General features: G+C 44.9%; 1 protein-coding gene across 12 annotated transcripts in view; it reads left to right on the plus strand.

Moving 5' to 3' along the window:
* Positions 1 to 25,245, plus strand: part of ANKRD44 (ankyrin repeat domain 44) — a 250,881-nt gene that overhangs the window by 219,600 nt on the left and 6,036 nt on the right. For 10 of the 12 annotated variants that reach the window (XM_061608156.1, XM_061608145.1, XM_061608153.1 and 7 more), the window contains exons 24-27: positions 1,413 to 1,558; positions 3,504 to 3,586; positions 12,187 to 12,269; positions 12,524 to 12,615. In XM_061608156.1, coding sequence (XP_061464140.1) covers positions 1,413 to 1,558; positions 3,504 to 3,586; positions 12,187 to 12,269; positions 12,524 to 12,615 — 404 coding nt within the window. Of the gene's footprint in view, positions 1 to 1,412; positions 1,559 to 3,503; positions 3,587 to 12,186; positions 12,270 to 12,523; positions 12,616 to 20,566; positions 20,625 to 25,245 lie in introns of all 12 variants that reach the window. The other 2 variants (XM_061608155.1, XM_061608154.1) reach the window with 1 other exon arrangement.

Consider the following 25,245-nt stretch of genomic DNA (forward strand, 5'->3'; position numbering starts at 1 on the left):
TGCTGATGGGATCTAAAACTTCCTTGTGAGAGATGTACAGTAGGGCCCCACTCATACAGTGGGTTACGTTCCGGACCCCCGCTGAAAAGCGAAAACTGCTGTAAAGTGGAATTCATTGAATAGAACGGCGTGCGATGCCCGAAAACCGCCATAAAAGCGGAACAAGCGCCGTATGAGTGGGGCTTTAGTCTAATTGCGTCTAATTGAGACCGCTGTATTAGCGAATCGCCGTGAAGTGAAGTGCTGTAAAGCGGGGTCCTACTGTATGTTAAATTAACACTATGGGAAATACTATCATGCACCCAGCCATTAGCTCTGCAGAGGCCATAATCAGGGTTATTTATTTGTAAAATTTCTCCTTTCATTATTGCTGATCTCAGGGTGGCTTGCTGTCTCCCCGATGAGGTACGCCTGGCGCCTACACTTTTATCTTTTCGGCGCCAGGTTAAAACCTTTTTATTCTCCCAGGCATTTTAACTTAATTTATTTTTTAGCTTTCAATTTATACCAGGCTGTTTTACTGTTTAATATGTATGCTTTTTACTGACCTTTGTAATTTTACTGTATTTTACTCTATGTTGTGCACCGCCCTGAGAGCCTTTTGACTGTGGGCGGTATAGAAATCGAAATAAATAAATAAAATAAAAATAAACAAACATAAAAACATAAGCGTAAAAAAAGAATAACAGGAACAGATAAGAATTAAAGTACCATCATAAATATACCCCCAAACAAGCCTTAATACTGTGAAAGTTTTTATTTATTAATTTATAAGATTAGACTGTCCATCCCGCTAGATTTCAGGCAGTGTATAGTAATACAAAAATATCTGCACAATTAAATATCACATCAACATTGCAACATTTTTCATAACGATAAAACCAAGAGAGAACAACGCTAAAAAATTGTAAAGCAGGCAGAGACCATGAAAGCAATTTAAAATGCCTGGGCAAATAGAAATGTTTTGAGCTGACCCTGAGAAGGCAATAATGTTGGTGCCAGTCAAACTTTCTTAGTATTCCAGAGTCAGGATGCCACCACAGGAAAGGCCTTCTTCTTTCTGAGGTGAGATGGGCAGCAACATGTAGCAGGGCTTTCTCAAAAAATTTTTTGGAACTATCTGCCCATTTCAGGCTGTCCAGCACCCACTCTCGCTCCTTTTAGGTGACAGTTAAACACCTACTTAGACTCTCTAGCATTTAATGGAATCAGATTTTATTGCTTACTACTGCTGCTGCGTCAGTATTTTATTATTTATGGCTTTTATTTTGTGTTTAAATTTTGCTTTACTTTTTATCATTGGATTGGGTTTATTGTTTTGAAAAGTTGTTAGCTGCTTGGAGAGCCTTGGACTGAGAGAGGAAATAGAAATAAGTTATACCAGTAATAAATTCTTCTTCTTTTTTTCATAGAACACCACTTCATGCAGCATCCTTTGCTGACCATGTGGAATGCTTGCAGCTTCTCTTAAGCCACAATGCACAAGTAAATGCTGCAGATAATTCAGGGAAAACGCCACTTACGATGGCTGCTGAAAAAGGACACGTAGGTGCTGTAGGTGAGTAGGTGGCTACTGGGAACTGAAAATTTAATACCTTTGTACAGGTCCACAGATGTTCTGTATGTCTGCTAGGGATAGTCGAGAATTTTGATTCAGCTCGCATTTCAAGCCGCATTAATTAAATTTGCATTTTCTGAAACATGCATGTATTAGGGGAAAGTGTGCACAAAATGAAAATTATATTAGTGAAAATAACATGTAAGAATGCATGGTGCTAAAACATGCAAAAATTGCTTGCAAAAATGTGTACATTACCCAAAACTGCATACAAAAATGTGTTTATTAGGAGAAATTAGTACTAAAATGCTAGAGAATTTTCATGACTATAAAAAAAAATCAAAAATTGCTACAGAAATGTGGAGAATGAATTTAAGACTGGAAAAATGAGAACTAAAGAGCTGAAATTAACAGATCTTTCCATCCCTAATGTCAGCTTGGTAAGAGCAAGCAAACTTCATACAATAAGAATTGGTCCTGTTTGTGCCACCGACAGATATTTCAGATTTCACCTCAAAGCACTACTTTGCCAAGGCTTGTAGCGGGGTCGATGTTGGTTTTCGAAAATGCAAGCTACAAAACAGAAAAGGCAATATTGTGGAATAACTGCTTGTGAAAACTTGAGTTGGATAGAGCTCCTTCATTAGGCAGTGGCAAAGAGCAAATGATATTCAGCCATGCAAACTTGCTGTGATTTAGTTACTTAGATAAATAATGGTTTAATCCAGCCTTGTCATTTGCTGCTCAAGTGCAATTCCTCTGGCAACTGAGAGAGTTACACAAGATGTATAGTACTGCAACAAATAAGCTCTTTAACCGACACACTGTGATTTGTTATGAACTAGGAAGGATTCAATAAACGAAATATACAGATGGAAGTGTTGTAGGTTGCTGATTTGTCCCAACTAGGAGTTGGTATTCAACCTATTCTGGATATGGTTACGCTCCCCATGAAAGATCAGGTCCTCAGTTTGGGGGTGCTGTTAGATGTGGCCTCGGTAACACAAAGCACCTTTAATCAGTTTAGGCTGATAGCCTAGCCCCAGTTTTCAATGCATTGTCAACATCTCATTTAGATTACTGGAAAGTAGTGAATGTGAGGGTGCCTTTACAAGTTTGTTTGGAAGCGACAGTTAGTGTATAATGAAGCAACACATTTATTAATTTGGACTGGATATATGGAACATTGCTCACCAATTCAGAAAAAAATTATGCTGGTTTTCAGCCTGTTTCTGAACAAAGTGCTGCTTTTGATCTATGAACAGCTTGGAACCAAGGTACTTGAAAGACCTCCTTTTCCCATATGGATCTGCCTGAGTGCTAAGATCAGTCTCTGAGGCCCTACTCTAGATTCCTCTTCCTTCTGAAGCAAGGCAGGTGGTGGCCAAAGACAGCACCTTCTCTGTTGTGCTTCACCTCTGGAATTCCATCCCCAGGGAGGGTGATCTGGTGCCATCTCTTTTTTTGTTTCAATGGCAGTTGAATTGTTTTTTATTTGGCCTGGCCTTTTATGCAGTACAATTGAATGCAGATTTCCTAAGAAGTAAGTCCCACTGTGTTCAGTGGTGCTTACACCTTAGTGAAGATGTGAAGGCCTGGGAAAAAAACTAAAAATGGGGGAGAGGGATTCTTCTGTTTTCCCCTCCAGGCCTTCACATCTCTACTCCCTAGTAAGTATGTTTAGGGTTGTAGCCTTAATGTACAGATGTTGCTTTTATATGTTCATATTTTATTCTAATCTCCTGCAATCTGTTTTATTATAATTTTTATTGTAGTTTTCATTGTTTTGGTTTTGTAACGTACTCTAAGAGCATCAGTAGAGTTGCTAAAAAGCATCTGACATAATTTTTAAAATGTTAAGTCTTGTTTGTTAATTATGTGAATAGAAATTGAAGGTAATTACTATTTGGAAGTAAACTTGTGGCATATTTCATTTGTATCTTAGATTTTTTGGTGAACAGCGCGAAGGCTGATCTAACTTTGAAAGATAAGGACTTGAATACATCCTTGCATTTGGCTAGCAGTAAAGTATGTTTAAAAACTTTTGTATACACGTGTATAAAAGGCATTATGAAAAAGTGTGACAAAATTGTATCAGAGATGCTGTGCACTGTATCCCACAAAATTGTCCCATTTGTGCAAGGACTTCCACTTGTGCAATGGAACTTCCATCTCCTCCCCCATGCTCCCCTAATCTGTTCTGGGTTTCTCCCCAGATTTTTTTTTGAGAGATGTTGTGCAGGGAGAGGAGAGGGTGGGAAAGTTCCATTACACAAGTGGAAGTCCTCACATGAATGGGATGACTTTACTGCATACAACCCAGATTTACCATGTAAATTGAGCTCTGCATGCAATGGAAACATAATAAAAACTGTACCATTGGTCTCACCTGAAAGGTGATTTTCATAGGAGGTATCCCATCACTGCGGGTTGTAGCTCCACCTATCGTGCGAAGGCAAGAATGTTTTGAAGTCGACTAGGGGCGTCAGGCCCCTCCCACTCTCCAGTTCATTCGCAGCAAGTCTAAAGAGAAATATCTAAAAAAAACCAAGGCCAACAGGCCTGCCAGCAGGAAAATAACACAATAGTAACATTCATAACAACGTGACTCCAACATAGCGAAATAACAGAACTAGCAGTCTTGACTTCACTATAAAATTTAAATATAATAGCGTAACAGGAATAAATAACACATGAGAAAATATCTAGTCATCCTCCAACTGGGAGGGTCGTGATGGGATACCTCCTATGAAAATCACCTTTCAGGTGAGACCAATGGTACATTTTCCATAGGAGGTATACCATCACTGCGGGATGTACCAAAGCAGCCCATACAGAGAGGGACCACCCACATGCTAATCCTCATTAAGAACCTGTTGCAACACTCGTCTGCCAAAAGAGGCGTCAGCAGAGGCATAGCAATCAATTTTATAATGCCTTATAAACGAGTGTGGGGTAGACCAGACTGCAGCCCTGCAAATATCAGCAACAGGAGCGTTGGTAGCAAAAGCAGCCGTAGTAGCCGCTGATCTAGTTGAATGAGCTGTTATGCTAGCTGGCACTGGAAGCTTAAGGGATTCGTAAGCTAAGGCAATACAAGCCCGCAACCAGCGGGATAAGGTGGAATTAGCTACTTTATGCCCTATAGAACGTGGGTTAAGGATACAAACAGAGACTCAGTTCGTCGTATATCCTGGGTCCTAGACAGGTAGGTCTTGAGAGCCCTCCGGACATCCAGCGTATGCCAAGCCTTCTCGAGAGGATGGGTAGGATTCGGGCAAAAGGAAGGTAAAATAATGTCCTGGTTGCAGTGGAAAACTGAGTCAACCTTGGGACGGAAGGAAGGATCAGTCTTCAGTACAACAGAGTCCTTATGGAAGACGCAGAGATGGCGAGCAGAAGACAATGCGCCCAACTCTGAAACTCGTCTGGCAGATGTGATTGCAATCAGGAACAAGACCTTGAAAGACAGCATACGTAGAGGCACAACGGAGGGCGTTGCAAACCCTGCAGAACCTTCAGCAAACTCCATGAGGGAAACCGATGGACAACAGCCGGAGATTGTAGGGCGACTCCCCTCAAAAAGCGTTTGATGAACGGATGTGAGGCAATAGTCGCACCAGAAGAAGAAACTGATAGAATAGACGACAAAGTCGAGGCATGTCGACATAAGGTGTTGGGTCTAAGTCCCATCATGAAGCCGTTATGGAGATATTGTAGCACCTGTTGCATGGTGGCCTGGGATGGATCGTGGTGGTGGGACTGGCACCACTTGGAGAAAGCCACCCAAGTATGTTGATAAATCCGAGTGGTAGATGGTCTTCTCGAGGCCAAGATAATATCAATAACAGCGTCAGACAGGCCAGCCAACCTCAAATGTCCCCGTTCAAATGCCACACTGTTAAGTTGAGCCAAGTGGGGTCCTGGTGCCATACTGGACCCTGTGATAGAAGGTCTGGCCTGACTGGGATTGTCCAAGGATCCATCACTGACATTGCAAGAAGGTCCGAGAACCACAGTCGGCGTGGCCAAAATGGTGCTATCAGGACCAGTTGTGTCCTCTCGCTTTGCACCTTCCTCAAGGTTTTGGCTAACATTGGTATTGGAGGGAAGGCGTACAGAAGACCTTCTGGCCACGGTGTTGATAGCGCATCCACTGCTTCCGCTGTTGAGTCCAGGTATCGGGCAAAGTACCTGGGAAGCTGGCAATTGCGACTGGAAGCAAACAGGTCGATTGAGAATGCACCGAAACGACACTGAAGACGATGAAAAATGGCTGGATGAAGTTTCCATTCTCCCGGAAAAACCTGTTGTCTGCTGAGCCAGTCTGCTGTCACATTCCAAATCCCTCTGAGATGTTCTGCTTTCAGGGATTGTAGATGTTGTTCTGCCCAGACAAAGAGGAGGGAGGATAAGTCCTGCAGAGGACGAGACCTGGTGCCCCCCTGTCTGTTCAAATGTGATTTTACACACGTGTTGTCTGTTCGAATGAGAACATGGTCCAAAGGGAACAGAGACTGAAAATGAATTAGAGCTAAGTGGACAGCCTTTAGCTCCACCAGTTGATGCTTTGAGTCTGCTCTGTGGTGGACCAAACCCCCTGAACGTACTGGGAGTTGCAGTGGGCTCCCCAGCCGATGAGGCTGGCATCTGTGGTTACAACAGTTCTGCGGGGTTCTCTGAACGGCGTGCCCTTGGAAAGGTGTTGGGCCCTCGTCCACCAGTGGAAGGAGAGGCGCAGAGCGGGGCTCCAGTGAACTTTGCGATGGTTGGAGCTGGCAGTGTCCTGTTGAAAGGGCATCAAAGTCCACTGAAGGTGACGAGTGTGGGCTCGAGCCCATGGCACAATATGGATGGTAGAGATGAACATTCCGAGCGCCCTGGCTAGAAGCATGACGTCTGCGGATGTTTGTTGCATCAGGGACCTTGCGATGTTTATGATGGCAGTGATGCGATCTGGAGCCAGAAATACCATTGCCTGCAGGGTGTCCAACATCGCCCCTAGATGTAGTAGGCATTGTGTTGGTTGAAGATGGCTTTTGTCGAAGTTGACAAGCCAGCCGTAGGCCTGCAAGACATTGAGGGTGATTGTTAAATGATGATGAGCCAACTCTTCAGACTTTGCCCGTATCAACAGATCATCCAGATATGGGTAGAGATGAACCCCTTGAATCCGGAGATAAGCCACTAGAGTGAGTAGCACTTTAGTAAATACTCTTGGAGCAGAGGAGAGGCCGAACGGCATCGCTCTATATTGAAAGTGCTGGTGGCCAAACGCAAACCGAAGAAACTTTCTGTGAGCTATGCAAATGGGCACATGGAGATACATTTCCTTAAGGTCGATAGAAGCCAGGAAGTCTCCTTCATGCAGACTCTCTGTAATGGAGTGGAGTGATTCCATTTTGAACCTGCGATATGTTACAAAACGGTTGACGAACTTGAGGTCCAATACCGCCCTCCATGACAAATCTCGTTTAGGCACAACAAATAGGAGGGAGTACACCCCTTCCGACCTCTCAGTTGTGGGGACTGGCTCTGTTGCCGCTATGTCCAAGAGGTGGTGTATAGCTGTCTGCATGATGCTGTGCCTGGCTGGTGCCCTTGGACAAGGGGACGGATGGAATCTGTCTGGTGGGGTCGCCCAAAACTCTATTGCATAGCCATAACAGAAAAGCTCCCTGATCCAGGGGACCGTAGTGAGGCGCAGCCACTGGTCTCCAAAATTAAGTAATCTGCCACCGACGGGAGGTGCGTTAATACTGCTTGCGTTGGCGAGGCCCTCCCCTATATGAGGACGATGAGGTACGCCTGCGCCCTTGGTACTGACCTCTGCCCTGGAAACGCCGGTTCCAGGATCCTCTGAAGGAATTGGGGTCATATGATCTGAAGTCGTGGTCTCGTCCTCCTGGCCGCTTTCCTCGAAAGGGCTGGTTAGTGTGGAAGGGAGGAAATCGCCTGAAAGGCCTGTGGTCGATGTTCTTGACAGTGGCCAAAACCGGTTTGTGGGCGTCTTTGGGATCAACCAGCACTGCCTTTAGAGCTTCCTCGCCGAAGAGTAGAGATCCGGAGTAAGGAGCCCTAGACAGATTCATTCTGGCCACGGAGTCAGCTTGCCAGTGGCGAAGCCAGAGGGTCCGTCGAGCAACTATCTGAGCCATCATGGCTCGTGCCCCCAGTTGAGTGGCATCCAAAGTGGCATCGGCCACAAACGCCGCTGTCTTACGCAACTTTACCAGTGACCTTCTGAGGGAGACAGGATCCGGGTTAGTGTCCTCTAGAAGATCATCTAGCCACATCATAGCTGCTCTGGAGAAGACGGAGGCTGATGCGGAGGCACGCATGGAGAAAGCGGTGGCCTCATGATTTTTGCGGAGAGCGAAGTCTAGTCGTTGCTCAGTAGCGTCCTTTAGTTGAGATTCTCCTTCCCTGGGCAAAAGAGATCGTGAAACTAGGCTAGCGATTGGTTCGTCTATGCCAGGGACGGCTAGCTTGGTGGCAAAGTCCAGAGCTAGGGCGTAAAGCTTGTCAGCCAGGTTCTTGAAGCGGCGAGTTTGGAATGGATGAGACCATTCTTCAGAGGCCAGTTTGGCAATGGGGTCTGGCACCGGGATGTAGTGCTCAGTAGGTGCAGGGGATTTGAGGACCTTGGCCCCTTTGATAGCTGGAGTGGTAGATGTTGAAGGCGCAGCTTGGAGACCAAGGGTGGTAACTACCCTGCGTGCCAGGGGCTGATAGTCTGAGGCATTAAACAGGCGATACAAGGTATCCTCCTCATGATCTGAATAGTCACTCCAGTCATCTCCTTCAACGTGGTCAGTGAAGGTTGACTGCTCCCCATACGAAGCTTCGTCAATACATCTGCCTCTGGCTACATCAAAGGGATTTGGGGAACAGGAAGAGTGTGCTTCATGACACTCATGTTGGTCCATAGTGCATTGAGGTACGGCAGGGACCTGTGGTGGTGACTGCATTTGGGTGAAAAATGACAGCATGCCTTGAAGTTGGGAAAGGAAATCATGGGACAGCTGCAGCCCCGTTGGAGCAGATGTTTGTGGCTGAGTAGCTGTTGGAGCAGATGTTTATGCCTGAGTAGCTGGCTCCGTGGGTTGAGCCGGAGGATAAGCCCTGGGTGGCAACACGGAGGGAGGCTGGTTAAGCGAAGGCTGGGTAGGAAAGCCAGCAAAGTCCTCCTCATCAGAGGAAGGAGCAGGTGAATGAAATATATCTCTTATGTGTTCCTGAACTGCTGTGGTGGGGGTTGGCACAGAAGCATAGCGTGGACGCTTTGGTTTGCTATGGCTGGAGAGATGTTTGGTCTTAGCCAGTGCTTTAGCATGCTTAGTCTTGGTTGCCTTGGAAGGTTGCGGCATGGCTGCTTGAGATATGCCTGGCTGTTCTGCCATCTTATATTGACTTTGGGTGCAGTACACGGCCACAGCGGGGGCAGGATGTAGGGACCCGAACGGGCACAGTGTACGACCACAGAGGGGGTAGGATACACTGGCAGATGGCTAAGTGCACGGCCACAGAGGGGGCAGGATGCACTATGGTATCAGCGTTAATATTGTAGGCTGGATTTCAGGCTTGGTACACGGCCACAGAGGGGGCAGGATGAACAGATAAACTTCAGGCTAGGTACACGGCCACAGAGGGGGCAAAATTTACAGTATAGACTTCAGGCTTGGTACACGGCCACAGAGGGGGCAAAATTTACAGTATATACTTCAGGCTTGGTACACGGCCACAGAGGGGGCAGAATGTACAGTATAGACTTCAGGCTTGGTACACGGCCACAGAGGGGGCAGAATGTACAGTATAGACTTCGGGCTTGGTACACGGCCACAGAGGGGGCAGAATGTACGATTCAACAGCTTGTGCAGATTTTCACAGTCTCAGCACACGGCCACAGGTGGGGCAGAATGTACAGTTCAATTTGTGCACAATATCAATGTTCTCAGTACACAGCCACAGGAGCAGTATAGAACACAGCCACAGCCTGAAGAGACAGCCACGGAAGCCGAGAGCAGACAGCGTAGATCACAGTTAAAGTCTTGAGATACAGCCACAGAACTGTAGAGGTCAAATAGTAGCAAGGGGCAGCAGCAATGGTCTTGTGGTAACAGAACCCTTGTATATTTGGCAGGGTCCTAACTGCCCCACACCTACAAAAAAACCCTGGCAGCCCTGTATTGTTAGTACAGGAGAGGGAAAAGGAACAAACAAAATGGCGCCCGGAGCAGGCGCGGGAAAATAAATTCAAAAATAGCGCTTAGGCAATGGCGGGCGGAGATAGAGCCGCTCGTGCTGCAGCCGCGGGGTCGATAAGCGAGATTGCGGTGCAGAAAATGAGAAGGGGACGTCTAGGAGAAGAAGGCAAAAAGCCGCAGCCTCTAAGGAAGCAGGAGGAAGCAGCCGGAGCCTCCGTCTGCAGGGACCGTTGCAGCGTGAAAATGCCAGGCAGCGAAGCGCAAAACCGTCCGACAGGGAAAAAACCACAGAAAGAGAGCCGCAGCCGCAGGCTCTCAGGGAATATTCCAAAAGAAATTACTGCCATGAGGAGAGAAGCTGCAGGAGAACCCGGGACGGGAACGACTCAAACGGCCAGGTACGGGGGGAAAGTAACGCCAGGAGCTGCAGCCGCAAGCTCCCGCTGGGGATAGAGAGAACGCAGCCGCGGTCTCTGTGATGGCCGTTGGGCGAAAAGCTGGGAATCAACTGCCCGGGTGAGGGAGAACCCCCCAAGGGAATTCCCCAGGAATGAAAAACAACATTAGATACAAGACAGAGGGAAGGGAAATACTCGGGAAACACACAACTAACAAAAGACTTTCACACTCTGTCAGACAAATACAACCACAAAAAACACAGAAACTTAGCTAAAGCTACGCTATAGAATATCTGACTTGCTCGTACGAAGGCAAGAATGAACTGGAGAGTGGGAGGGGCCTGAAGCCCCTAGTCTTGACTTCAAAACATTCTTGCCTTCGCACGATAGGTGGAGCTACAACCCGCAGTGATGGTATACCTCCTATGGAAAATAGCTTTTATGTGTGATTATGTAGTTAGCTTTCCCCCCCTGAAGCTTCTATCTGACTTGTAGGAACCTAAGTGAATGCTAAGCTTAGCCAGTATATTTTCTGAATACAGGTAATTTTAAAACCTCAGTACTATGCTATGATGGATATTGGAAAATCAAATATTGCTGGGGTGGAGAGAATAGCAGTGTAAACATGTAACCCCCCACAATACCCTTTATTCTTGGTGCATTTTGAGATAAACTCTCAAGAGAAATTACCTTTTAAGTTTGAATGTTATTACTTGTTTGTAAGCTGCCTTGCAAGAGGCAACATTGAAAAGCAGGAAATAAATTAGGCCTGGTCTGAAGTATTCAGCTCAAAGTTTGTCACTTTTGGGGGTGGGCTGAAAATGGAATAATCTTTACAAGATTTGGGCAAAGTATAATCTTCCTTTTTTTGAGGAGGAGGAAGGGGTTTGCCATTATTGATGAGGTTGCAGAGGGTTTCTGTTTTCTCAGAAAAGAAGCTTTGCTGCAACTTGACACAGTGGCAGAGCTGTCAGCAGCAGCCTGGTAGCCTTTGTTCCTATTTTTGCATCAGAGCGGAGCAATGGGAATGCATGTAGCATTGTTTTCTTTGAATCATTCTGCTATAGATTACGAAGGAATGCCACTGGACTGATGATGGCAGCTCTGTCGCCTCTTTGAACAGTGGCAAAGTTTTGTTATTGTTTTGGCAGGGGGGAAAAACTGGAATGGTTGCAACTGACTAAGGCCCTCAAATACAGTGTAGTAACTTTGGATGGGGAGAAAGTGGTTACCACATATGCACTGGAAAGCGTGGAAAGTTTCTTCTCAGCTTGTCTGAATCTCCCTCCCCCTTTATGTTTAGCATCTGCACAAAAAATGGGATGCACTTAGGGAAAATGTTGTAGTGTTTGAGGGTGTTTCTAAAATACACATAAGCTGGTTAGACAAAGATTACAAACATTTTGTAAATAAAGATCTATTACAAGGGTGGAGAACCTCTGTCCCCTGGGTAATCATGGCCCTTCAGGTGGTTCCATTTGGCCCCCAAGGCCATTTTTCCCAAACCATGCCCACTACCCATCCATCGGCTGGTATCACTAGTGATGTCAGCTGATGGGCAGGAGGACAGGGTTTAATCCTGCCTTGGCACAATCTTGTTTGCACCTGGGAACAAGATCACACAGTCAAGGCAACAAGATATGATCACTGCTCATCATACGTGTAAGCTACTTCAAAGAGGCTTTTGCAAAGTCTTTATGAAAGGTCCTGCATTCCTGTTTGTTTTCCTGTTCCTCCCACTTGTCAAATTTAGGCCATGAGGCAGATCCTGATAAGATCCAAAGAACCATAAAGGTTCCCTAGCCCTGATCTATCAGATGTTCTCTCTTTCATTCTAATACATTTTTACAGTTTCTGTATGCAAATCACTCCACTCCTTCTGATAATGTTCCTTAAAAATTAGGTAGGATCAGATTACAGAAAACCAAACTGTGATAGCATAAAAGGGTGTATGTGGGCTGCGCCCTGACAAAAGTACTGTCAGATTCTCATCATTTATTGAATACACATTTATGTCTTCTAGGGACATGAAAAATGTGCCTTGTTGATACTTGACAAGATACAAGAACAGAGCCTTATTAATGCAAAAAATAATGCATTACAAACGTAAGTAGAATCTAATGAAAATTTGTTCTTTACCATTTTGTTGTTGTTGTTGTTGCCCTCAAGAATCTCTCATAATTTATATTTTTGCACTCAATACAGCATTTACATATGGGTCTTGCTTTTTGGAAGTGTAAATTTATATTTTTTAGAAAAATATATCTAGTATCCTATACTTTGACCACTTGAGCATGCTGTGCATAGTATCTCTTTTGAAATGCATCAAGTCTTTGTGAACCTTGGTGTATGTTTTCTAGACCTCTTCATATTGCTGCACAGAATGGCTTGAAGATGGTAGTTGAGGAGCTACTAGCAAAAGGGGCATGTGTACGAGCAGTAGACGAAAATGGTACGTGAAAGCATTCCTATTTATGTTCATGAACAATAACTCTCAGTCATTATTCAATATGTGTGTGTGTTTCTAAAATAAGCTGGTTAGACAATGCTAATTGTAAAAAGATGTTCATTGTGAACTTTCTTAAGTAAGAAAAATGTTTTATCACTACAGCACTTTTTTTTTTACCATATGTACAGCACAATATTTTTTAAAAACTTTTTGTTTCATTTTGCCTGCACTGGGGTAATCAGTCATTCTTTAATGTAGTAAGAATTATAATTTTCTAGCTGTGCAAAAGGCATGAGAAAATTTTAACTACCTATATTGAAGAGTGCTATGTTTTGAATACATAATTAAAACATGCTCATGAGAGGCATATTTGTGCAGCTGTAAGTAGGTTAGCAACCACTTCCAAATCAGTGACATTGACTGGAGCCTTAATATAACTTAAAATATAACCTTTGGCTCCTTTGGTAATGAATATTTTATAACTTTCTTAATTATGTTCAGAATGTGTTGCAAAAAAAATTATTTTAGAACTTCCCCAAAATATATGCAGTACATCTGCCTGTGCCACCTTACAGTGCCAGCAGTTGCCCTGTATGGATGAATTAATATTTCTCAATCTATGGAAAATTAGACTACTGGTACTGGATTTCTCCTGTGCATGTAAGATGATCTCAGGTGGGAAAACCGCTCTATCATGTGGTTGAAGGAAGAATAGCACTGTTCAGTTTCTATTTTGCCTTCACTGTGTGTGGTTGTGATCTCGTTCTCTGCTTGCTCCCGTGATCAGGCCTGTTATTGTTTGGTGTCTATCATGTTGTCTTTCTTTATTTGTGTGACTATCCTTATTGTCTTTCTGATTTAAACAAAAGAGGGAGTTCAGTTACTTTAGAATTAGTTTCTTCCCCAGGCCGTTAGATTGCTTTTCATCCTAGCCTCCAGGTGTGTGTGTTTCTATCATTTACTCCTGATGGCAAGAGGCAAGCTGCTTTTGCAGTCTTCCCACCCAGCTGTACCTCAATCACCATCCCACCTGCCGTTATCACCTGCCGTCTTTGGGCACAAGTGGCAATATGCTCCTGCCCACCATTTTCTCAACTGCTGTGACCACCATTACTGCAGCCTGGCCAACAGTACCAGCAAGTAGCAAGAAGTTTCTGCCCACCATTAAGCTCCTGCCTGCCTAGCTCAGCCGCTCCACCTGCCATTAACATTACCTGACCAGCAGCTCTTAGATCTAGAAGAGGCAGGACACTTTTCCAACTGCCTTTACAGCCAGCTCACTCCTGGGGGAATAATGGGAAAGAGTAAAGAGAAGTTGGCCGCTCCAACAAAGAGGGCTCAGCCATTGCCCTCACCCTTAATGCTGACAACCAACCCCTCGTCCATACGGCTAAAGGGTGTTTTGGTGGGAAACTGGGAGACACAGCTCCCAACCTATCCACCAGGGACCTGGCTCTGAGACTCAACTCATTCAGTAAGGCAGGTCTTCTGGAGCGTGGGAGAAGCCAAAATATAGCAATGTTGTTCTCCCGGGAGTGACCCTCCACTAGCCAGGGTAAAGGCAGGGGTGCAGATGCAGGCAGACAAGTTTTGGTGGGAACCAAGTGGCTTGTTTAATACAGCACAGTCTCTTATAAGAAGGTCCCTAAGACATGAAGAACAGCGGTCTGGAGATGAAGGGGAGCAGTGTAGGGGGGAGTTAGAGGATATATTTTCTACAACCTCATCTCCTGGAAGTTTTCTGGGTTTTGAGAATGATCCTATTGCATAGTGGATCTATCCATTTAGATCAATCAGCTGCGCAGCCTGTGTGTTCTCATCAATCAGTGACTACAGTCCAATCACAATCCTTATCAGGTTCTGAGCAAACCACTGTTCAGCTACAGCTCTCTTCAGAAATGTTAGGTCAGCTGAAGCCATTGCTTTTGGCCAATTTATCTAGGGATCTCACTGCTACTGTACAGCAACATTCCCATTGTCTAATCCAGCTATGTTAGCAGGACAGACTTTAGGACTCCCATTGTTTCCCTCAGAGCCAGACTGCAGACCAACTGCCTACTCAAGCACCCCTCTCTCAGTCTAACCAGGGGCAACATCCACTGGAGCCCTTCCATCAGTCTTCTCAGCTCACGTGTCAGGCTCTGTGGGACTGGATGTCTGCCTCTCTTGGATCCTCACACAGTAGCAACAGGCAGGGCTAGGCCTTCCTTCAATAGGAGCTCTGCAGGCATGCTAGAGGACCCTGATTCAGATTTAATTGTCTGGATGAGGAAGAATGGAGCGGGGAATCAGAATGAGAGGAGATTACTTCAAAGAGGCTTTTCCAGGATCCCCATTATCCTCCATTGTTTTGCAAGGCGATGGCAACCTTGGATTTAAGCGCTTCAGAAGAAACATTTAGTATTTCATCCAATCCTCCCTTGGCAAGAATGCCACAGTCTATCCTGATCCCAAATCTAAGGTTAGGATAGTCAAGTTGCTATCAATGCTCCCAAAAGTAATCAAAACAGAATTTGATACACCATTGCAATATAAGAAATTAGTACAGATTGCCAATAATTATGTTCTAGAGCAACCTTCAATGGACCAGCTGAAACCTCCATTAATAGATGTGCCTGTGGCTGAACTTGTAAATCATTCTCTTAACCCCAAAGATTCAGAAGCACAACTTAAAGATGTAGTGGAAAAGAAGCTAGATTTAGGTCTTAGAGTCCATTACACTATGGCCAGTTTGAACCACTGCTTCGTCATCAGTGTTTGCTAGGGCATCACTCCTGTGGTTAGAGGACCTTTTGGGCAACTCTCAGACGAATCCAGCACATCTTCAAAAGTCGCTTCTAAAGATTTCACAAGCTGTGGTGTTCATGGGTGATGCATCCATGGATGCGACTCAGTTATCTGCCAGAGCCATGGCAGCCAGAGTATTCACTAGACGAACCCTGTGGCTCCGGCATTAGGAAGCAGACATCATAGCTAGGTCAACCTGACCACAGAACTGTATGTAGAAGGAACTTTTTCATGAATGTGGCTCTGGAATTGGTACTGGAATCCAAGGACAAGAAGAAGATGACTTCCTCAAAAAAGAAGGAAGAAAAATGGAGCTTTCAGAAGCCTTACCACCCATACTTTGCAAACCACTCCTTTTGTTCGTCCAGACTGTCTGCGCGTGGAAGAGACATACGGTCCTACTGTTCTTCCTGGGCTAGGCAGGAATTCTTTGCAGCAAGTTCCAGAGCTCAGCAACATCATTCTGCAAAATTCCCTATGGGAAACCAACCCAGAGGCAATAAACACCAATTCTGACTGCATGCTACCCCCCCCCGGTCAGAAGTTGTCTGCAACAATTTTCGAACCAGTGGCAAGACATCACAGCAGATCGGTGGATGCTACAGACAATCAGACATGGCCTTCAAATAGAGCAGTGGTTCCCAACCTTTATGAGTACAGGACCCTCTTTGTAAGCTCAAGATATTTTGTGATTCCCCCCCCCCCACTAATTGTAATTTTAGTCTCTGTTAACTGAAAAAATGGTGTATAGCAAAATCACATCTCCAAATATCCCTTTCCATACAAAGCTCCCTGCAGACAGGGAGGTGTTGTTTTCTTTTCTTAATGCAAAGGTGCAATCAAATTGGGATCCACCTCCCCCCCGACAGTCTGAAAATGTATAGTCCTGTCTCCCAACACCAGTGGGTTACAGTGTTGGGCTAAGATCCAGGTTCAAATCCCCACCCAAGCCATGAAGCCCACTGGGTGACCTTGGGCCAGACACAGACTCTCAGCCTGACCTATCTCACAGGGTTGATGTAGGGATAAAATGGAAATGGGACCATGTGCACCACCTTGAGCAACTTGGAGGAAAGGTAGGATATAAATGAAACAATAATTAAATAAATAAATACATTTCAGCTGCAATATGTGGACCCCAGCCTCAGCCAACCTGCTGAGCTTTTTAAAAATCATCATCATGATCAAGAAGTAGCAATGTGGTAGTGGTGGGGATGCTAGATTGTGAAGATAAAAGAGTGGATACGTTGAGGAGGAGGGGTTAGTGCTTTTAGGCCTTAGGATGATCATCAGAACTGATGTCTTGGTTAGCATGCACTTGGGGAATGAGAGGTGGAGCAGAAGACATATCAGTGCATGTACACACACAAACACACTTGCCCCTCCTACAAGCATCTGCAGGTGTGCATACATTTGGGCACATGAGAAGGGGGAACCCTCAACTGCTGCAACATCTTGGAGAGAGGGGTTGGGGGCTAGAATGTAGGTGAAAGAAAAGGGGGACACTGGCACACACACTTAAGTCTCAGAGATTGGGGTGACCAAGTCCTCAGCTTCCTCACTGCTCCTTGGTTCTATCTGGGCCAAAAGCGAGATCAGGGCAGCCTCATAAATAAGAATATTTTTTTTAAAGGAGGTAGCAGCTAATCAGGAGTCTAGAAAGGCAGGCAGGCAGGCTGCCAGGAATAAAGGGGGAAAGCAGCCTTTCCTTGCAGTCTTGCTTCTTTTTGCTTCACAAAAAGCCATCTCCTCTCATTCTGAGTAAGGGAGTTGTCAACAGTGGCAGTGTGAGGAGACAGCAGTTGGGATAGTAACCCCCTCTTCTTCCTGGTAGCACCTTCCTCAGCCTCCTTTGGCATCTGCCATCTGTGGTATAGGCAGATATCTGCCCTTGGCATGCCTGAAAGATGCTCTGGTGCTTCAGCAAAGTCCTCCCCTCTTGTTTGGAGCAAGAGGGAGGTATCATCTGCAGCTGCAGTGGGAAGCAGACAGTGTCCAGGTAGTGAAGACTTAAAAAAAAAAAAAAATTCATTTCTTTACTATTTGGATTACTTTGCTACCCCCTAGGGGTCATGGGCCCCATGTTGGGAACCACTGAACTAGTGCTTATGCCGACTCCCCCCATAGATTCCTGCCTTCCATTCCAACCCAGAGAAGAGAACCAGAAGTTGGGAGGCAATTCAACACCTCTTGGAGATTTCTGCAATAGAGCCAGTGCTCATCGGGGAATGGTTCTCACGTATTTATTCAGCCTTCTTTACAGTTGCAAAGAGAGATGGCTCATTTCAGGTGGTACTGGATTTGAAACATCTCAACATCTACATCCAGTACCATAAGTTCAGGATGGAAACCCTTCTGTCCATCAAGGAGGCCCTTCAGAAAGGGGAATTCTTGTCATCCATTGACCTCAAGAAAGCTTACATTCATGTTCCAGTTTTTCATGAGCCCAGGCGTTACCTCAGATTTTCTGTGGATGGACAACATTTCCAATACAGGGCCATGCCATTCGGTCTATCACATACATCCTTATCTGGACTATCTCTTAATTCATTTTCCGACTCTACAGAAGGCATGGGAAGGTCTTCACATTACCTGTCATGCCTCAAGGACCATGGGTTTCTTGTCAATGTGTGAAAAAGTCAACTTCAGCCATCACATCACATTCTTCATCTCAGGGTCCACATAGACACAAAAGCGGGTTTCTTGACCCTTTCTCCAGACAGAGTGAGGAAGATCCAACAAGCAGTACTCTTGGCTATGACTCCAACTGTGGTGGTCCTCTGACTCTTGCAAAGGTTTGGGGACTCATGGTCTCCATATTCCAAGTCACACCCTGGGTGAGACATCACTCATGGCCTTTCCAGTGGGCTCTATTGCCTTTGCAGGACAACATTGCAGGCAAGCAGCATATGCCAGTGAGTCCCCCCCTTTGGTCTGTCTTTCTTTATGTTGGTGGTTGGTGATTGGTCCCAGAGAACCTACTGAAGGGTGTCCCCATAACAGAACCACAGAGGAGGATTGTTACCTCAGTCTGACTAGATGCAGGGCCGTATGCGACGGCCAGATAGTTCAAAGGGTGTGGTCAGACTTGAATGCTCTTCTTCCGATCAACCTGTTGGAACTTCAAGCAATTTGCCTGGCACTACAACATTTTGCTATACTGTGGCCAACTTGGGGAAGTCCTTGTGAGAACTGACAACGTCACAGCCAAGGCTTGCGTCAACCATCAAGGGGGCATGAGGTTGCCGCTCCTGTAACAACAGGGATGTGCTCTAATGGATTGGGCAGAAACACACCTGGACACTCTTGTGGCAGAGTACTTGAGAGGAGAGGACAATGTGCAGGTGGACTGGCTGAGCCGGCAGTCGTTACAGCAGGGAGAATGTTGGCTTCATCCAACAGTGTTCAAATATCTTCTGCAGGATTCATGCTCCAACAAACCACCAGGTGCACAGGTACTTTTCCCAGTACATGTCTAAGATGGTGGAGGCAGTGAATGCTCTCTCCTCCAAATGGCCTCCAGGAACCATGTATGCCTTTCCATCAGTTGCTCTACCCTCAAGGCCCCTATGCAAGATCAAGGAAGACAAAGTGGCTGGTTCTAGTAGCTCCATTCTGGCCTTGCTGGCCTTGGTTTTCAGAAATAGTCAACCTGGGAATGTCCCCTCCATGGTCTCTTCCATGTTGGGAAGATTTGCTATCCCAGGCTGAGTGTTTCACTTTGATCCAGATTGGTTGAACCTTTATGCATGGAGATTGACCAGAGACAGCTAATAAAGATGGGCATCCGGACCATGGTGGTGGACACTATGTTAGCATCTAGAAGACCATCCACTCTTCGACTCTACCAGAGCACGTGGAAAGTTTTTTCCTCCTGGTGTTGCAAGAAGCATTTGGTCCCTATAAAAGTCGGGGTTATAGACATTTTATCCTTTCTCTATGATGGTCTCTCCATAAGGTTACAGCCAAATACTCTGAAGAGGCATCTGCACTTTCAGCAATCCTGTCTAAATTCGCAGTCAAATCTTTGTCATTGCATCCATTTGTGAAGCATTTTCTGAGAGGAGCCATGGTTTCTTCTCCTCCAGCGCAACACTGATTTCTGTCATGGGATTTGCACAAGGTCTTAGTTGCTCTCCAGAAGCCACCATTTAAACCATTGAGTGCTGTTTCCTTACAGATGCTATTGTTTAAGATGCTTTTCCTGGTGGCCATTATATCAGTCAGGAGGGTTTCTTAATTTAATGTTCTTTCTATAGATAAGTCTTGCTGCGTTTTCCACAATAGCCAGGTCATTTTATGGACTAGCCCTTGTTTCCGTCCAAAGGTAATGTCTCCCTTCCATTGCCAACGGGAACTAATATTGCCCACTTTCTGCCCATCTCTGATCCATCCAGTGGAAAAGGCATGGCGCTCCTTGGGTGTTAGAAGGGCTCTCAAGGTTTATATTTCCAGGACTAAGCTATTTTGTCAGTCTGAAGCCTTGTTTGTCTCCTTCCACCCATCCTCTTTGTGTAAAAAGATATCCACATCTCTTTCCTGATGGATTAAGGTTTGCATGTCCATAGCATATACTAGCTTAAAACTAAGGCCACCAGCTAAGATTACGGCACATTCAACTGCTTTTTCTCTCAATGCACTTCTTCATGAGGTATGTTGTGCTGCCACTTGGGCTTTCCTGGACACATTTACAAAGCACTATAAGATTGATGTCTTCACCACAGCAGAGGCGGCATTTGGGAGGACAGTGTCACAACATGTCCTCCTATCTGAATAGACAGCCAGAAATACTTGTTTTTCCCACCCTATATGAGTCAGCTGGGTATGTCCCACCTGAGATCATCTTACATGCATGGGAGAAGAGACCTTTGGTCTTACCATAAAATGGTCTTCTACATACATGTAAAGATGATCTCAAGGCCACTCCCTAATCATGGGGCTGTCTATTCTGTACAACTTTGTCCTTCATGTTTCTCCCTGATCAGTAGCAGAAAGCATGTGTTTATATTTTGCTGTTCATTGGTTATACTGTTATATAGTGTATTCTGTTTGTCTATACCTTTTCTCTGTGTTGAGTTAGCTTGTCATAAGGGCACTGTTCTCTAAGTCTAATGGAAGTCAGAAGACTGAAAAAACTGAACAATGCTATTTTGCCTTCAACCACAAGGTGGACCTATTTTCCCACATGAGATTATCTTTACATGCACGTAGAAGACCGTTTTACGGTAAGACCAAAGGTCTCTTAATTCATTGGATTCACTTTAAAGTCTTTGTCTGGACTTTTAGTTTTTTTATCTGAAAAGATTTATAAACCTCTAAGCAGTTTATATTTTTTTAAAAAGTTTTTACTTTTGCACACCAAAAGTAAAATTTTGGCAAGAATCTAAAAGAACCACAGAACCTGTGTGCTGAAGGGGGAACTGGGCTTGTGTTTCTCTACTAGCAACCCCCCACCCCCATGCCTCATAGTAAAAGGCAATTTGTGATGTGGCATGATGTGTGTGTATGTGTGCGTGCATGCATGTGTGTGTGTCTGCTGTTCAAAGAAGGAAGGTTAAAAATCTCATTGGGTGAGTCCAAGCACCTGAGCACACCTGAGGTACCTCCTTCAATCCCAGCCACTTGCTTTGACTTGTAGAAACATCTCTTGAACTAACATCATCAGGCCACTTATTTGTTTGTATTGATTTGCAGCGCATGGCACAAACATAGCATCCCCCAGTCATGTTTTGTAGCAGCTCTGCCTTCTCAACTGTCCAAAAGATAAGAGGAACAGGTACCTGAGAAAAGGCAGGTCCAATTGTATGCTGCCATTCTTTCTGTTCCTGTTCTTGTTTTCTCCAACTTTCTCTGGAGGTTTTGCATTTTTGCCTCCCAAACGGATCATTCACATTAGATCAGTCTTTGGGTCCACTTCCTCTTCCACTGTGAGACACCTACCCAGTGTTTGGGCTTGGCTTCACTGAATATCTGCCACGACCTACACCCCTGCAGTGGGCCCACTGCCACTCTGGAGATTCCCCTCATCATCAATATACAGTCTCTGGCCCATGATGACATCTACCTTAGTAATGCAGGTTATCAGGTGTTTGATAAACCCTCTGAATTTGCAGCATCAGGTGAACCACAAAAAAACCAGAAGATTTATCAAGTACCCGGTGAGTCATCTGATATTGACTACATTGCTCATGGGCCACAAGTCTGAACTTTTTTTTCCTAGTAAAATTTTTACAAAATCTGATAAGCCTTATGGTTCTAAATGAATTTTTATAAAAGTATTCTAACTTTCACCTTTTCCCTATAAAATTTAACGGGTAACTCATGGAGCAAACCCACATGAGCAACAGGAACAAGACAGTTGTCTATCAATATACAAGTCACTTTTCACTGTCATACTCTAGGGCAGTGGTTCTTAATCTGGGGTGCACGCACCCCTGGGGGTGCGAAACACTTTTTCTAGGGGTGTGAGGCCCAACCAAACATTTTGGAAAACTCTCATTTATCTTAGCTAAGTTAGCCTAAAACACACATTAAAATTAAATTAAAACAAAATAAAAAATGAACAGTATTTTTTCAGAGGGTGCAAGGGCATAATTTGGAAATCCACGGGTTGCTGGCAGTGGAAAAGGTTAAGAACCACTGCTCTAGGGTGACCAAGAAACAGAACCAGGATGTGCTATGCAGAATCAGATAGTGACAGGTTTGATTCTCTAGGGCAGCCTTTCCCAACCAGTGTGCCTCCAGATGTTGTTGGACCACAATTCCTATCTTTCCTGACCATTGGCAATGCTGGCTGAGGCTGATGGGAGCTGTAGTCCAACAACATCTGGAGGCACACTGGTTGGGAAAGGCTGCTCTAGGGTCTAGGGCTACTTGAAGTACTGGGATTTAATGGCTGAGCTAAAGGAACTTAAGAAGCATGCTCAGCACCTACTCCAGTGGTGTCCCCTAGTGTATCCTTTTACTTTTTCCTAAATCACATGTGGATAATCTTAGAGGCCTTAGAGGCCTTCAGTGTGGCCCACATGAGTGCTCAAACAGCCATTGCATCACCAAATTCCTCCACTACCAAATTTTGCTGTTTCCCTACTGAGGTGGTGCTCTCTCAAACCTGCACACTATACTCCCCATATAAAATCATTTGGCAGGCTGGGGCTAGTGCAATTGTGATGAAGAGGACAGTGCATGACAGGATATAATAATAATAATAATAAAATTTTATTTGTTAGTCGCCTATCTGTCCGAACTAATGGACACTCTAGGCGACGTACAACAATATAAAATACAATATACAATCAAAAAGCCACAATCATCAATTAATCTAAAACCATCCTTCAATTAATACATCATAAAAACTAATCCACCCCAAAAATCCTATAGGCCTGCCTGAATAGCCAGGTCTTTAAGGCTCGGCGAAAACCCATCAGGGAGGAGGCATGTCGAAGGTCAAAAGGAAGTGAATTCCAAAGGGTGGGGGCCACAATCGAAAATGCCCTCTCTCTGGTCCGCACCAGCCTAGCTGTTTTGACTGGTGGGACTGAGAGGTCTTCTGAGGCTGATCTTGTCTGGCGGCATAATTGGTGATACTGGAGGCGTTCCTTCAGATAAACTGGGCCGAAACCGTATAGGGTTTTAAAGGTTAACACCAACACCTTGAATTGGGCCCGGAAAACAACTGGTAACCAGTGTAGATCTACCAACACTGGAGGGATATGATCCCGGCGACGGCTATGCTTTATCAAGTGTGCCGCCGCATTCTGTACCAGCTGTAATTTCCGGATCTTTTCAAGGGTAACCCCACGTAGAGTGCATTACAGTAGTCTAAGCGAGAGGAGACCAGGGCATGTATCACTCGTGGGAGCAGATGCACAGGAAGGTAGGGTCGCAGCCTCTGTATCAGATGTAATTGATACCAAGCTGCCCGGCTCACTGCCGAAACCTGAGCCTCCATGGACAGCTGGGAGTCAAGAATGACCCCTAGGCTGCGGACCTGGTCCTTCGGGGTAATCTCACCCCATTAAGCACCAAGTCTAAATCTCCCAACCTTCCCTTGTCACCCACAAGCAACACCTTGGTCTTGTCGGCGTTTAGCTTCAGCCTGTTCTCTCCCATCCATCCACTTACGGACTCCAGGCACTTGGACAAGGTATTCACAGCCAACTCTGGTGAGGACTTAAATGAGAGATAGAGCTGAGTGTCATCCGCATATTGGTGACACTGCAGCCCAAAACTCCTGATGATGGCTCCCAGTGGTTTCACATAGATGTTGAATAGCATGGGGGAGAGGATAGAACCCTGTGGCACTCCACAATTGAGAGGCCAAGGGTCTGAAACCTCATCCCCCAATGCTACCCGTTGATGCCTGTCTGAGAGATAGGAACGGAACCACCGTAAAACAGTGCCCCCTATTCCTAATCCCTTGAGGCGATTTAAAAGGATACCGTGGTCAACGGTATCAAAGGCCGCTGAGAGATCCAGGAGGACGAGGAATGTGTATTCTCCCCTATCCAACGCCCTCCTCATATCATCCACCAGAGCGACCAAGGCTGTTTCAGTTCTATGTCCGGTCCTGAAGCCCGATTGGAAAGGATCTAAATAATCTGCTTCCTCCAAGTGTGTCTGTAACTGTTTGGCCACCACTCGCTCAATCACCTTGCCCAAGAATGGTAAGTTAGAGACCGGGCTTGTGTGCCGTCCTCCTCATGTAAATCTTGCTTTCCCAGCCTGTTTAATAGCACAAATGTGATGGGGGACAGGGAGACACAGCAGTCATGCTCCTTCAAACCTGCCTGGACCTCGTCATGAAAATCATGCTCCCCCCAGCCCACCAAACATAACTGTGAGCCCTTTGCTAGCATGGGATAGTATTTGAGGGGGGACAAAAAGTAAACTCAAAATGCAGCTCAATGAACTAGAAAGCTGAATTCATTTTATATACAATTCATCAGTCTACATAAAGGCCAGGTCCACATGTCATGCTAAGCCAGGCCATGGCTTGATGCACATGCGCAGTAACCAGGAGAGGAGATCACGGCAGCTTTGCTCTTCCCCAGTTGTTCAGCTACCTCATTGGCTTAGCATGTTGTCCAAACTTAGGCTCATGGTTTAGCTCCCTCCAGACTATCCACAAGCTGTAACCAAGGTTTTTCTGTGGTTTTCTATGGCTCATGGTTTGTCCATGATTGCTAAATGATGAGTCCAGGTTTGGCCAACACACTAAGTCAAACCATGGTTTAGCTCAGAGCAGCAGTAAAATTACCATTATGGAACAAAATGGCCATGGTTTCTTCTCTGGAAGCCCACATGCTCACACTAAGCTATGATTTGGCTTAACATGGCATGCAAAACAGGCCCAAAATAAATAAAATTGTTTACACAGTCTGTGTGCAGAAGCAGATTATTATCGTATAATGTCTGTATGACACTACACAATAACTTGTAAACAGAGATCCAGTTCTATTACATTTTGGTAGAAAATGATTCAGCTGTAGTTATGATTAAATGTTTGGATTCTGTGAAGTGGCTTATAAGTTTTCCACTTCAGTAGGACCTTTGTTACATTTACTGTATATTTCAATGATTCTTGCAATTATCCTAAATGAAAGTACTATTTGTTTTATGGCAATATAAATATTGTAGAATTAATCATCCATTAGTTCTTGTGTTTAGTTACTTAGTCAGATGACTAATTTGTTAAAGTGTTTTTCTATTAAATATATATATATGTATGATTATAAAATGGTTAGGTATTTTCTTAACTATTTTATAATTGCTTTTGAATGAAAGTCATTGTTCTCAGAATGAGAATTACTCATATGATATTGAAGCTAAATAGATCTTGGTTCA

Source organism: Rhineura floridana, chromosome 2, assembly GCF_030035675.1.
Source record: "Rhineura floridana isolate rRhiFlo1 chromosome 2, rRhiFlo1.hap2, whole genome shotgun sequence".
NCBI classification, from domain to species: Eukaryota; Metazoa; Chordata; class Lepidosauria; order Squamata; family Rhineuridae; genus Rhineura; species Rhineura floridana.